Source organism: Meles meles, chromosome 21 (assembly GCF_922984935.1).
Source record: "Meles meles chromosome 21, mMelMel3.1 paternal haplotype, whole genome shotgun sequence".
Classification (NCBI taxonomy): Eukaryota; Metazoa; Chordata; class Mammalia; order Carnivora; family Mustelidae; genus Meles; species Meles meles.
The window spans coordinates 1,118,627-1,133,988 of NC_060086.1; the positions used below are offsets into that span (position 1 = coordinate 1,118,627).

Genomic DNA, 15,362 nt, shown 5'->3' on the forward strand with positions numbered 1-15,362 from the left:
TGTAACTTTATTTTAGCTCAGAGTTCTCAGCCTTTTGAGAAAGCATCACTTTTCTTACAACAGGGACTTTCCTAAGTTCCTACAAATGAAACACATCTCCAGACAGAATCCGCTTTAATTTTAAAAACATCTCCTGGGACATTAACTGATCTACCGTTAGCCTGTGTATTTCTCTCCCTGAGATCAGTCCTTTGTTTTCCAGTCTGTTCTGATTCCAAGCAGCATGTCTTCTGAACATTCTCAGCAACCTGATTGTTACTGTATGTTTACCATAATCTGTTTAGAAAAGAACAAGCGTAATAATCTTGATCCTTGTTTTCAGTCCCACTTATTCAGGAAATGGAATCCAGAATCATGATCCCACTGAAGACCTCACCCCTCCAGTAAACAGATTTTAGACGTGCCTACATAAATTTATGTGACAAGTATTTGTCATAAATTAATTTTAATTGTATATCAAGTGAAAAAACACTGAAGTGTAAACTGCTGTATATAGCTTATGAGGGACCTCTTTTCTTTAAAATTTACATAATCACAAGAAAGGAAACTATTACATTTTGACTGTAACAGTGGAAACATCCCTATGTTTGTCGAATATACCTTATTACTTCTAGCCACCCCTCTCCACCCTCTGGGAAAAGAGGGCCCAAATTAAAATTTGAATCCTCTCTAAATAGGAACGTAACCATGACAAAAAAGCTAGCAGCCTCTTTATTAAAAGCAAATCTGTTTTATAATTACAGATTTTTTTAGACAAATTTCTTGTATCAGGAAGAAATATTTTATCATGTTACTCCAGCAGTTTTTCTGAGCCTTAGACTTGGAACAAATTAAGAGCATACCCAATACCTGAAAATGTTTTAATTCACTCTCCTTTTTAATCAGTTGGTGTAGTAACCGACATGTCATTACTAAGGGGTAGTGGTTGCTAAGGTACATTTATTTAATCAGTAATTCAGTCTTCACAGACAGAGTGTACTGTGATATACTGTGTGAGAGGAAATAATGGCTTGAACCTGTGTATCATACGTGATTTTGAAATGAACATCTTGAAAAGCACTAATTTTTATTGGTAATATTTTTCTATAATAAAATGAGTAGCACTAGGAAAAGAGGTTTTATTTTGTAAACAATCATTTGTGACCTCAGACATTCTGCCGTTAATATTTAGTAAGCTCACAGCAGATACTTCCAAGATCATGTATGAGGGGTGGTGCATGTTGAGATTCAGGTTGGAATAAAATACTTTGTCGAGCTCTGTTTTAGTTTTTCAATATCGTGTGCCTGTTTTGTGACTGTAATCATGTGACAGTCCCGCTGAAGTGAAAAATTCTGTCTGACCCCCAAATTAAAGAGTTTATGTATAAAATAAAGTGTGAATAAATCTCACAGCAAATGTCAAACTTTTCCATGTGAATGGTTTTCTCCAGGAACCTACAAACATCAATAAAATCCTCTTGATTTTCACATACTACTTGTTTGCAGCCTTATTGTATGAACTTATGCTGCAAATGACCCTGTCCCTCTTGAAATACAGCTTGTCCCTGTTGAGTGGCACATGTTGAGTTTATGGAGCTAAATACATATAAGCTCCTCGACTTCTCCCTAGCCACTGAGCCAAGTGGTCGAGGACCGGGTGTTGGTGTACCAGGTCACGGTGCCTGGGGGACTGGGGCAGCTGGAAGAAGAACGGGCGCTTCTCCTTGACGAGGCACTTGCCGTCTTCGGTGTTCAGCTCCCTGAATCCACAAACTGGGGAGGTGGAATTCAGTGGCATTTAACAGCCCTTCCACTCTGAATTTTTTAACAACTTAGTGCCACGGGGAGCAGGAGGAAGGAGAGGGGCTGGGGAGCGCCAGCAGAGAAGATCTGCATCTTAGCAGTTCTACTGATTGGATGCTCAGAGCATGTTTATAGGATGTGAATCAAAGAATTATTTATATGAAACTGCGCTCTAAATGATATAAAGAGAAAGGATAGAATTAGTATTACTGGTGAATTACATTTACTGGTGATCTAGCTATTCAGAACTGGGAAAAAATTGCGAGGAATGGAGGGAATTTTCACTTACAAACTGTATGGACTTGAAATGAACTCTGCAGAAGTCTGGAATTTTCTATCATTCACTGGGGTATTAGGGTTCTCCAGAGAAACAGAACCAATAGAATACCTAAATAAGATAGACTTAAGAAGAGGCAGGAATTGGTTCGTGGTTATGGAAGTCAGGAAGTCCCAGAACCTACCATCTGCCAGATGGAGAACCAAGAAAACCAATGGTTTAATTCTGTCCCAAGTGCAAAGGCCTGAGAATCAGGAGAGCTGATGGCTTAACTCCCAGTCCAAGCTCAGAGGCCCAAGAACCAAGATCTCCAGAGAGATCTTCTGAAAGCAGAAGATGAACCTCCCAGCTCCATCAGAGAGCGTACATTTGCCCTTCCTTTGCCTTGTTCCCCTTGGGCCACCAAAGGATCAGATGATGCCCCCCCACATTGAAGAGCATGAATATTTACTCATCCTATTGAATCAAATGCTGACCTTCCAGGAATACCCTGCACAGGCAGGCACACCCAGAGATGTTTTAGCAGCTACCTGGACATCCCTTGGGCAGTCAAGTTGACCTACAAAATTAGCCATCACACCTGAGCTCAGTTGGAGGATAAGCTGGATGAGGCTCCCTAAATTGCGTCATCACCCAACTCCTCATCCAGAGGCCATTCAGTCTCCAGTGAGCACGGTGATGTCCAGATGCCAAACAAATATGCAAGAATGATGTTTTCTTTTAGAAACTTTGCTTTTCTCCTTCAGTTTTGCTCTCTTAAAGGAGCTTTCTGTCCAGAAAGCACAGAGGAATGAACCGACTGTAAAATGGAGCTCTTTCAGAATATACCCTATGCTAGGAAGAGGAATTTCTGTCCTAAGTCATTGGGTTTCCCAAAGCAGCCTGCCTCACACTAGGCTTTAGTCATCATTCAACAAATACTGAGCTTCTGTTATGTGCCAAGCATCAGACACAGGGAATAACATGAACAAAACATAATCCCTGCCATGGTGAAGCTTACAGTGCAGTGAGGAGAGACGGCGATTAAAATATAAGACACTGCAAGTTATCTTTCCCTCCCTTCCCCTGTGATCCTGTCTTGTTTCTCAAATACCTCATATCAGTGAGATCATATGATAAACAAGATGAAGCCAGAGAGGGAGAGAAACCATAAGAGACTCTTAATCTCAGGAAACAAACTGAGGGTTGCCGGAGGGGAGGGGGTGCGCGGGATGGAGTGGCTGGGGGATGGAGTGTGCTTGAGGCGCGGAGAGAAAGAAGGGACGGGGAGAAAGGGAGAAAGGGAAGCTAGGAAGAGAAAGGATGGAGACTCGGTTCCAGCTGGAACACACGAGGCTCTCGGAAGGCAGGGCGGTGTCTTCATGCATACCATTTTTGAGGCAAACTCTAGCAATCCTTGGAAGGTATGAAATGCCTAGGTAAAGTCAGGAAAAACAACTCAAAAGGAAAAAATAAACGTACATCAGTAAGTTCAGAGGTGGAAACTGGTCAGCAGGCCTGAACGGTCCTCTCTGGCGCTGACGCTGGTACCTTCCGCAGCGCCCGTGACCCCGGGAGAGGACTCCGCCGGCACGTCCCGCAAACTGGCTTCCGGCCCGGGGACTGAAACCCGCTCGGCCGCAGGTCGCGCGCTCGCTCGGCGCTCCGAGGGCACGTGTCAGCTCGGGCCGTCCCCGCCCGGCGCGCGGCGAACCCTCGGGTGCGGGAGTCGCCGGCTCCGCGCGTGGCCCCCGCCGGGAGAGGCGGGCCCCGGGCGGGGAGAGTCGCGCCAGCGCCGGGGAGAGCCGCTCCGGCCGGGCGTCCGCGGAGGGACCGGCGGTCAGGCCGCGGCCCGCGCTCCCCGTGCGGACACGGACGGGTCGGAGGGTCGCAGAGGCAGGAGCCACGGTGCTCGCTCCACCCCGTGAGTCTCCGGAGCCCTCCCGAGCCTCCCGCGCTCCGGCCCCGCAGCGCCGCGGAGAAACCGCCGTCGCGGGAGAAGCGGGAGAGGCGGCGGCGGGCCCGAGAGGGAAAGGCCCGCGGCTCGCGCTCCCGTCCTCGGCGCGGGAAGCCGGGGGGGCTGTTTCCGTTTCACACACCAAACACCCGATTCCGTGACCCCGGTTCTCGCCTGTCTACAGAGCGAGCGCGTCATCAGCACGAAGCGTGACGTCACACAGGCAGGAAGCCACGTCACAACGCCGTCCGTCCCCCGGGCTTCTAGGACCGCGCGCAACTCCCGGCGCGGCCGGGGCCCCAGAGCGGGGCGGACAGCGCGGCGGCTGAGGGCCGGGGCCGGGGGCTCGTGCCACGGGCCCGGCCGGTTCCACGCGGGTACGCGGTTCCTGAGCCCATCGCACGCCTCTGCGCCGAACCCCGGCGCCCCCCCGCTCAGGCCCCTGCCCCACAGACGGCGGGCCCCGGCGGTGCCGCAGTCGGAAGCGTCCGGGGCGGAGCTCGGGGTCCCCCGCCCGCCCGCAGCCGGAGGCCGGTGCTCCTGCCGCGAGGAGCCGAGCCCCGCCCCTCGAGCCGAGCCCCGCCCCCCGAGCCGAGCCCCGCCCCCCGGAGCCCCGCACAGCTCCCGCGCTAGCTGCCAGCGAGTCCCCCCGCATAACGGCCGCCTCGCCGTTTGCGGTCTCGGCTAAACTCGCCAAACCCGTCACCGCGCTCCTCCCGCAGCCTGGATTCAGAAGGAAATCCGACTCATCTGATTTGGTTATTTGGCTACACAATTACCTGAGTATTTGACCAAATTTGATTATTTGGTTAAATAATAATTTTTCAGATAAATTCCTGTATTAAACCCTTCTGGCCTTTTCTACCTAATTATCCACTTAATGCCTCTCGCGACACCTGTGCTTTACCCTCCCCCGTTTCTCCACCCTGGACGGTATATAAGCACTTACTTTGAAAGCACGTTCTGAAATTCCTCTTTCCTGGCACTGCAAGAATCAACACAAACCCGGCTTCCAGGTCTTTCCGAGTCCTCTGTTAAGACAGAATGGCTCACATCGGCTATTAGCAGGTATTTCTTAACTCCTTTAAGGCGAAACCCGTTTGGGATGAGTAAAAGGTGTTTTTAGTTCTTTTACTTCCTGTGATTATCAAATGCCTATCTTTTAAGGTCACTGCTTTTGTTTAAAGCTCCATTTTTTTAAGCCTTTGTAACATTCCTGATAGGACTAATTCCAAGAGCTAATGAAGGTCTCCAGCGCCCGGCCCAGTGTGAGGGCTGGCCGGGTTGGTGGTTACCAGCACGGCACCCTGTGATCAGGGTGAGGTCTCCCAACTTCTTGGTCCCTTGCCTGGAGGCTGTTTCTACTCAAACTCTCAAAGTACCTGAAATATTTGATATTGAAATACATGACAGGCAGAAAGTGACAATGCCACCAATCTGTACTGATACATGATAAATTTTTATTTACCTACCAAAGGGAAAACCAACATTCACATAAGCTGCCTACCCCGTAGTTGCAATAGGGAAGGTGTTTCGTTTACTATCCACCTTTAAAAGGTTTCAAATAAAATATAGGTAGGAAAATACACAAAGAATTCAGATTATAAAACTCTCCAGGTAATTAATGGTCATAATAATGTTGGGGCTGCAGTTAAAAAGGAGCAATTTTCTGTAGTCTACTTGGAAGTACAGATAATCAGTACCAAATCTATTAGATTTGAGTGTAATAAGCAATTGTAAGCAAATGGTATCAAACTGTATAACTCTTAAAAATTAACGTAAAGTTGTTATGAACTGTATAAAAATTGATGTTATTCTTCCAGTTCTCCCAAAAGCTCTACAAAATCAGTGATGTACCATTCTGTGTTGTCTTTTACTTGTTGTCTGATCACATTTCCTCCAAATCCAATGAAAACATCCTAAGAGGGGAAGAAAGGGGGAAAGAGTTAAAAAAAAAAAAAAAAAAAAAAAAAAAAAAAGATACACCCTGGGGCAGTAAGTGTTTTTTGAAAGAACAAACTGTTTGTGCAAAGAGAGGTAAAGCCAAGCCTCCAAGGAGTGCCTTCTTGCCTCCCCTGTCCCAAGAATGAATGAGTCCAAGCACCTCTACTGCAAATCCACTCAGGCCCAAGCCACTGCAGCCTTCCAGGAGAATCTAAGCCCCCTTAACACCAGTACAATTGCTTACAAAGATAAAATCCCCTGAGTTCTAAACTGGAGGCAGGCACCGCCAGGCCAGGCAATCTCAAAGAGGGAAGATGAGAGAGAAGCCTGGGGTGCAGGTGAAGTCCCTCTGGCCCAGAGGACCAGAGCAGAATCGGGACCAGAGCAGGCATCTCCTGACAGGGGCCGTCTGTGAGCCTGACGGACCTCGGTCCCAGGGAGGGAGTTATTCTGGGCTGAAGGAGATGACAGCCCCAGGATCTGGGACAACACTCCACTTTGCATCATTAAATTTAATATTACATCTGTGTTGCTCCTTAGTATCTACCAAGTGATACCTTCTTATAGTCAATGGTCTTTTAAAGTGGTACTTCCTCTTTTTCTGCCAGGGTAGAGGCACACTGTACCCAATTTGGACATTGAAAATTCTTTTACTTGCCTTTTCTCTTCATTTTTGTTTTCGGACCACACAAGGGGAAAACAGAGATTCTGACCTTCCAGTTAAATTTAGCCTCCTGAGCTTCCTGCCTCCTTGGCAGCCCTTTCTGCAGGCCAGCACCGACTCAGCTGTCCCAACACTGTTGCCTTCCTTCTCTGTCCACAAGCCTTTCGGGGTTCCCCACGACCTAGTGGTAACCCCCAAGTGCCTGATACATAGTCTTCAGCAGCTGCTGAAGAGAAAGCCCATTCCTGCCAGGTTTTGCCCCCTGACCCGCCCAGGTCCGCTCCTAGTGCGTCCCCACTCTGCTCTGCTGCCCCCCCATCCTGCCAGGCCTTCACACGGGGGCGGCTAACCTTCCTCCAGATCACACACTCCTCTGACCACCTCTGAGGGCTACACGTCTGCGTAGGCACACTCGCACTCGGTTCAGTCAGGCCTGTCATCTTCTGATGACAGGTAGGGTCCTCTGCAATTCACAGTTTGGTCATTTCTTGACATCAGGATTAGCAGCAACGTGACAGAACTCCACACGGTTTCCTTCAGGCACTCCTCACTCAACTAGCCCAGCCTCTGTGACTAACTCAGCACCAGCGTGGGGGGTAAATCATCTGAAAATGTCTTATCTTGAGTTGACGCAAGCCAGTGAAAAGGACCCAAAGGTTCTTTAACCACTTTGTATCAATCATTTACAGAGACAACTATTTTTAGATCTCAGGAAACTAGGTACTAAAAAGTTCACCACTCTATTTTTGGTTCTGTTTTTCTTAATTTAGAATGAAATGATAAGGATAAAGTCCTACCTGAAAGGGACATCTTTGATATTCCAGACACTTACTACACAGCATGCGTTTCCTGCTAGTCTCAGAAAACAGCATTCATTCATAGGAATGAAATGTTTTAATGCAGGCACACTCTCAAACCTCCCTGAGCCTCAGTCCCCTAATCAGTAAAAATGAGAAGATAATGTATGAAGAAATACTTTACCAAATATAAAAACACAGGCGAGGCTCAGTCGATTAAGTGTCTGCCTTCAGCTCAGGCCGTGATCCCAGGGTCCTTGGGTCAAGTCCCACACTGGGCTCCTTGCTCCAGGGAGCCTGCTTCTCCCTCTGCCCCTCCCCCCTGCTCCTGCACACTCCGTGTCTTTCCACTCCACACGCGCACTCTCTCAAAAAATAAAATCATATATATGAGTATATACACATTAAAATTTTGGTTACAGCTACAAGAGCTGTCTTACTATTTCTGCTATTATTCGGGGAAGTGAAGCCGGACCTCAGGCACACACCTGGGCTGAGAGGTGGCAGGAACCAGTTCATAAAGTTCTAAACCATTCTCTTCCTTAGGTTTGCAAAATGTCAGCTGACATACTGAGACTGAAGTTGTTTCATTCGTTTTGGTTTTTCACAATGCTACCTAGTGTTCTTGTTTAACTTTCACCAATCTCACAGAGTTCCAAATCAGCCGTCTAAAGCAAAACACAACCGGAAAAACCAGCGCACTTAATACCTACAGCGGGAGGGCAGGCTTCCATGTCTGTGACGCCGTCTCCAATCATGACTATTTTCTGAAATCGAAATTTTTCCTTTAAAAGTTTAATGACTTTTCCTTTCCCACCAGATTCGGCAGTTGGCTGCATCTCATCAAAACCTGCATATTCACCTTAAAAAAGCAGTTAAAACAGTGTCAGTGACCCACAGAATTATACTGGTAGGGCCAGCTTATGCACAGATGATACCCTCACTTAAATGTCACTGAGAAAGCTAAAAATGGCCCTCGGTAAAGTGACACAGCCTGGATGTCCACGCCTCTCCCCACCCTCCCATGGACAACTTCTGCCTTTAAAGTGCAGGTCCCTCTTGTTGAGGTCATCAACACCTTGGGGTCAATCAGTTTTACCCTCTAAGCCGTCAGAGCTGTAATTCTCAAACCTCGCTGAGGGGGCAGAACACCATGTAATAGTAATACATCGAAGTTTTTAAAAAGTTAATGTATAATTTCATCTAAGAGGAGATTCCAACTCAGATTTGATTGGTTTTCTTTCTTACAGTAATTCTCACACTCCCTGTCTACGTTTTTTAACAGTCTCTGCGTAGACCCTTCAAGTGTTCGTTCCACCAACAAATTTACTTTTTTTACATTAACATTATTTGGTTATAAGGCTGTCAGCCACCCGTGGCCATCACGCGAGACCTCCTGAAGTGGCGGGGTGCAGTGCCCTGTGATGGCCCAGAGAAGGACCGGAAGGCCCTTCAGAGCCGGGACAGAGCAGCGACTCACGACCAACAAACCCTCCTTCCTGAGCCTAAACTGGTTCAAAGACAGAAGAGAGTTCAAAAAATGGAACTATAACACATACAAAACAAGTCACCTGGGTATACAGGAGTCAAGTGCAGGCACTTATATACCGAGAGAGATTAGATGGACACGAAAGCCAGGAGAGATGATGGCCTAAGTCTATTTCACAGAGCAAAGGACCCCAAGGAGCAAAAGATACCAGTAGAGAATCCTTCAGCTCAAAAAAAAACAAAATAAAATAAAATAGAGGGTATGATGTGAAGTGAAATAAGTCAATCAGAGAAAGACAATTACCATATGATTTCACTCCTATGTAGAATTAAAAAACAAATCAGAGGATCATAGGGGAAGGGAGGGAAAAATAAAATAAGACAAAGTCAGAGAGGGAGACAAACATAAGAGACCCTTAACTCTAGGAAACAAACGGTTGCTGGAGGAGAGGTTGGCAGCTGAGATGCGATAACTGAGTAATGGGCATTAAGGAGGGCACTAGGTGTAAAAAAAACACTAGGTGTTCTTTTTTTTTTTAAGATTTTATTTATTTGACAGAGAGAGATCACAAGTAGGCAGAGAGACAGGTGGCGGGTGGGGGAAGCAGACTCCCTGCCGAGGAGAGAGCCCGATGTGGGGCTCGATCCCAGGATTGAGACCATGACCTTAGCCAAAGGCAGAGCTTAACCCACTGAGCCACCCAGGCGCCCCTACACTGGGTGTTCTATGCAACTGATGAATCACTGAACTCTACCTCTGAAACTAATAATACACTACATGTTAATTAACTGAATTTAAATTAAATAAAATCAATGGAAAAGGAGAGAATCCTTCATCTCAGTGTTTAACTCTGAGGCTGCCTTACGTAAGTTGCATTCCAACAGACATTACATAAGATACCGAACACTAAAACTGACAAGAAAGGGAAAATGGTACCGTTCAATTCTTACCATTAAAGTAGAACTTCAGCCTATTGGCAAAAACATTGGTCGACGGGATATTGAGCTTTGAAGCAACATGCTCTACGATGCTCCTGAAGCCACCAGATATTAGGAAAACCTGAACATTTCGCTCTTGCAGGCGACTTACTAGCTCCCTGCAAAAAGAAATATAAAACACCAAAATCATTACTCAGCATGAAATATGAAAAGGAAACTAAAATACATTTTCCTGTTCGCAAAGCATTTGCCCAACTACATTGGACAAGGTATATTGCTTGGTTGATTATAATGTTTTTATGTATTTTTTAAAAGATTTTATTTGAGAGAGTGAAAGCTACAGAGAGAGAGAGCACATACGGAGGGAGAGGGAAAGGAAGAGACTCCCCACTGAGCAGGGAGCCCTATGTGGGGCTCAACACCAGGTCCCTGGGATCATGACCTGAGCTGAAGACAGACACTTAACTGCTGAGTCACCCAGGCGCCCCATGTATGTTTTTCTAAATGCACTTATAAATTAATAGGTGGGGGCACCTGGGTGGCTCAGTCATTAAGCATCTGCCTTCAGCTCAGGTCATGATCCCAGGGTCCTGGGATCGAGGCCCAGATCAGGCTCCCTGCTCAGGGGGAAGCCTGCTTCTCCCTCTCCCACTCCCCCTGCTATGTTCCTTCTCTCTTGGTGTGTCTGTCAAATAAAATCTTTAAAAAAAAAAATAAAGTTTGGGAAAAAAAAAAGAAATTAATAGGTGGGGCTGGACTGCTTAAGAAACCATCCCACAACTCGATGTGCCCATGAACCTAGAAACAGAAAATGAGGAGGAAGCTTCGACTCTCTCTGGGGCGAGAGGGAGGGCAGATGACTGGGGCAGGGCCACCCACTCAGACAGCACCGCAGTAAGAGCAGAAAGAGGCGGGCAGAAGGCAGCGCTAGAGCCACAGTGAGGTGCTCTCAAGAGGATCTGCCCCCAAATGCAGGTGCTGACAGAGAGACAGTCCCCAGACCAAGGTTCCTCTTACCTTATGCCCGGGGTCAGGTGTGGGGGGTGCTCAGCTATGAGCCTTTGCACCTGTTCCCTAGAGGGCTGGATCAGAGCTAAACGCTCTGTGAGGGCGGCCTTGAAAGGCACTGCCCCACCCATGGCTCGCCGTGTCCTAGGAGGAAGACCCAACAATCAGACTAGGCAAGTCAGATGTCCCCAAAGTCCACACCTCACCTCCCTAGCTCCTCAGTGTCCACCCATGAGGAAGGTGCTGCCTAGAGACCCACCGCACGACATGCTACAGCGCCACAGCAGCGAGGCCATGGGAATAAACTTCCTGAAGTCTGCTTGAGAATCACATTAATATTTTGTGGTCACATCTCACGTCAAATGCAGCTGCACATGAAATGCCCGTGACCTGGTGACTGCAGGCAGCAATGGGGAGGGCAGGAGGGAGGGAAGGGTCTCACCGGCACATAGACTAAGAGACTCTGAGCCCAAACTAGCTTTCTAGCAGGCCACTAAGGCCACACAGTCAGCCATGACACAAAGCACTGGACGACTGGGGATCCCCGCGGGTCCCCACCCCCGCCCCCCATCATCTTCTCTGGTTAGTTATGGTCGTCGTTTCCCTCACTGGGTAAGAGCCTGTCACTCCTATTTATTTAGAGGCAACTATTTTCTTCTGCCGTAAGAGTCTGTGTGAATGGACGACTGGATGATGCACACTAGCGAATTCAGCTCTGAGTGAGGAAGAAGCTAACTGCCCAGCGTTTGCTGTCAGGGACTAAAACTCGGCGAATTACGGCCGTGGACCTGCACGTCACCCAAAGTCACTCTCTCTCGCAATTCTTCATCACTTCATAAAGTGAATAAATACTATTCCTACATTTCTGACACAGCAGCCTCAACACCACAGAATTTGGCTAGCTCATCAATTCCTTCTTCTCTGATGACCGTGCTGTCAACATCAAAGCACACCGCATCTGCGGAACAGAACAGTTTCCTCAGCTCTGAATGGGAGACCATCCTCGGAAGAATCTGCCTCCTGTGACAGAAAAAGACAGACATCTTTAAACATGCATCACCATAAAAAGTTCCAACTAGGCCACTAAAGCCAATATACTTTGATCTGTATCAACGTCAGCATATTCCACATAAGCATGGACTCATGCGCTCATTTGTTGTTGTTGTTTTTAATACAAAGTAAGTGCCATCTAAATGTCAGGCGCTTGGAATACAAAGATGAGCAGGACCAAACTCTTCTCCCAGGAACTCAGTCTGGTGAAGGTACCGACTTACAGATATATATCACGTTCAACCAATATTCGACTATTTTTGATCTGACCATGACTGCAGAAAGGCAAGCGCTGAAGTGGAAATGTGCCTAAGATTCTAAAGATACTATAAGCATATTATAGTAGATGATGATGACTGAGGGGCGCCTGGATGGCTCAGTGGGTTAAAGCCTCTGCCTTCGGCTCAGGTCATGATCTCAGGGTCCCGGGATTGAACCCCACATCGGGCTCTCTGCTCAGCAGGGAGCCTGCTTCCCCCTCACTCTCTGCCTGCCTCTCTGCCTACTTGTGATCTCTCTCTCTCTCTGTGTCAAATAAATAAATAAATCTTTAAAAAAAAAAAAGATGATTGAGCTTGCCTATGAGACAGGGCTTCCAGGGGGACAGAAACTCAACCCAAATCTTGAAGGGTAAGTGGCCTGAGTGGGTTCTCCAAGGGCAGGGCATCAGTTTGGTGGGTGCTGGGAGTAGCAGGCAGGGAGATGGAGGCCAGAAGAGAGGATAATGACAGCAAAGAGAAGAGCAGGGCTCAAGGCAAGGAACAAGAATGATGGATGACATTCTGGAAACTGCCCACTGGAGTCCAGCTGCCAAGCAGCGCACTAAGGGGGCTCTGGGCCAGGCTGACGGGTTTGGATTTTAACATCTAGGTAGTGGAAAATCCTGAAAGGCTTCTTGCCACGGAAGAGAGGTCAGAGCTGACCAGCACATTTGTCAGTCAGCCATACAGAGGGTATGGCCTGACGAAAGTCACCAGACAGTAGAGAGGGGGGAAGCGAGGGCGGGGGGGGGAGGGGGGAGCTGAGGACAGAGCTCGCAGGAGCAGAAAGGGTCAGATCGGGAGCCTGGGAAGGAAAAGGAAAAGGAGGTCAAGACTCACAGGAAGAGACTAAGAGACCACAGAGCTGCAGAAGCGATGGAGCACAGGTTCAAAAGGGGTGTCGTGGGTTTTTGTTTTTTTTTTTAAGATTTTTTTTTATTTATTTATTTGACAGACAGAGATCACAAGTAGGCAGAGAGGCAGGCAGAGAGAGAGGAGGAAGCAGGCTCCCTGCTGAACAGAGAGCCCGATGCGGGGCTCGATCCCAGAACCCTGGGATCATGACCTGAGCCGAAGGCAGAGGCTTAACCCACTGAGCCACCCAGGTGCCCCAGGGTTTTTATTTTTTAAGAAAATCACTGGACTAGAATCTTGGGGGTAAATGGGATCCTAAAGTTTCCCCAGACCCGTCTCTCATCAAATATGTCCCGTAGGAGGCCACTCAGATGATGCAAATAATCTGTGTTTAGAACAGACACAGCTGAAAACAAACCCCAAGGAGCTGCAGTGCACCTGGCAGAAGGGTCCAGGGCAAAGCTGACCTGGGGGCAGAAACGTTTTACGTTTATAACGCTTTTACGCCAGGGGGAGGCAAACTATAGCCGACAGGCCAAATCAGCTTGTTTTTGTACAGTCTGTAAAGTAAGACCACGTTGTTTTTGGTTTTGGTTTTTTTTATTGTTTTTCAAGTCGTCTCCACACCAGCACGGAGCCCAGCACAGGGCTTGAATTCACAACCCCGACCGAGATCAAGACCTGAGCTGCGATGAAGAGCGGGACACTTAACCCACTGAGCCCCGGCCCCAGGCACGTCTATGTTTTAAATAATTGAAAAAAAAAAAAAAAAAACAGAATAAAACTTTGCGACACACAGAAACTGCATGAGTTTGAAATTTCAGTGTCCATGATCCAAGTTTCAGAAGAACACAGCCATGTCCACTTGCTTACGTGTCCACAGCTGCTTTCCGCACAACACAGCAGGTGGACTGCTGCAGCAGAGACTGTAAGGCCTGCAAAGCCTAAAATATTTACTATCTGGCCTTTGACAGAAAAACTGCAGACCCCTGTTTGGAACCCTCATAAAAGAGGGCTCTTAATGGGAAATCGGAGTTTCACTGGAGACCCACTGACAAGGGGGAAGAGAAGACAGTCCGTGAACCCAGTAAATAGAGTATTAAACTCTAAACTAACATGAGCCTCAGTGTGAATGAAGTTTCCGTTAAACAAACTGAGCTCCTTTGCAGGCTGCTGCTTTTCCATTCTCTTCATATTGCAACGACCACAGTCTACCCCTGGTCTTCAACCATACTCACTCCCCGATGGAATTCATCCGGGCTCATGGCTTGAAATGTCTCTGGGATCACAACTCCCAGATGTGTACCTGGAGCCCAGTCCTCTCTCCCAAACTCTCAACTCCAACCACCTACCTGACCTGACTCACATGTCTGGGAAACACCCCAAACACAAGCCTAAAACTGAACTCCTGATCTTCTCATCCCACCAAAACTGCCATTCTTGTATTTACCTAAAGATAAATGGCAACCTATAGGATCCCGTTTACCCCCAAGATTCTGGTCCAATATTTTCTTAAAAAATAAAAACCCGTTCTCTCCCTTGATGGCCCATGTCCAAAATTCATATCCAATCATTCAGGAAGCTATGTTGGTTCTATCTTTAAAGTCTAGCCAAAATCAAGGGGCTCCTGGGTCACTCAGTGGGTTAAGCCTCTGCCTTCGGCTCAGGTCATGGTCTCAGGGTCTTGGGATCGAGCCCCGTATCGGGCTCTCTGCTCAGCAGGGAGCCTGCTTCCCCCTCTCTACCTGCCTATCTGCCTACTTGTGACCTCTGTCTGTCAAATAAATAAATAAATAAATCTTTAAAGTCTGACCAAAATCTGACCACTTCTCACCCTATGCACTGCTATCGTTCTAGCCTGAGTTACCAGTGTTTCTTGCCAAGACTGTACCAAGAACCGCGTAAAAGGTCTCCCACCCTGGTTTTTGTTTCTCAACATAACAGCCAAAGTAATCATTGTAAGCAAAAGCCTAATCCTGTCACATTTCTAGCTCAAAATCCTTCAATAGCTCCTCATTTTATTAAGAGTAAAAGCCAATGCCTCATTTTATGGGTGGTTTCTCCCACCTTGTTACTCTTGGGGGTCTTCATTTTCATAGTAAGACTGGTGGTTCAAGGCATTTCGTGTACTATGTACGGTTAGGCGCAGTGGTGTATTGCTTGAGGTCATGTCTTCCCATACGTGTGTTCTACGTTGGAAGGAAGAGGGTAGAGCTAAAAGTTTTGTTTCGTTTGTTTTTCCCCTCTCTTATATTGTCAAAATTTTTTACTGAAGGAAATGTTAATTGGAAAAAAATATATATAGACCTTTTCTTTTCACTCAATGGCCAAGCTTAATCCCACCACTGGCAAAATATATGTG

At 47.3% G+C, this 15,362-nt stretch overlaps 2 protein-coding genes across 8 annotated transcripts in view; one reads left to right on the top strand and one right to left on the bottom strand.

Moving 5' to 3' along the window:
- NIPSNAP2 (nipsnap homolog 2) overlaps positions 1-1,471 on the top strand; it is a 34,668-nt gene extending 33,197 nt beyond the window's left edge. The window contains exon 10 of the mRNA XM_045992606.1: positions 323-1,471. Within this exon, the coding sequence (XP_045848562.1) occupies positions 323-387 (65 nt within the window). The 3' untranslated portion in view covers positions 388-1,471. The remainder of the gene's footprint in view (positions 1-322) is intronic.
- Positions 1,472-5,435: 3,964 nt separating this feature from the next.
- PSPH (phosphoserine phosphatase) overlaps positions 5,436-15,362 on the bottom strand; it is a 44,447-nt gene continuing 34,520 nt past the window's right edge. For all 7 annotated transcript variants that reach the window (XM_045992848.1, XM_045992847.1, XM_045992846.1 and 4 more), the window contains 5 exons: positions 11,697-11,855; positions 10,845-10,979; positions 9,840-9,985; positions 8,114-8,262; positions 5,436-5,914 (listed from right to left, as the gene is read on the bottom strand). In XM_045992848.1, coding sequence (XP_045848804.1) covers positions 5,807-5,914; positions 8,114-8,262; positions 9,840-9,985; positions 10,845-10,979; positions 11,697-11,836 — 678 coding nt within the window. In that variant the 5' untranslated portion in view covers positions 11,837-11,855 and the 3' untranslated portion in view covers positions 5,436-5,806. The remainder of the gene's footprint in view (positions 5,915-8,113; positions 8,263-9,839; positions 9,986-10,844; positions 10,980-11,696; positions 11,856-15,362) is intronic.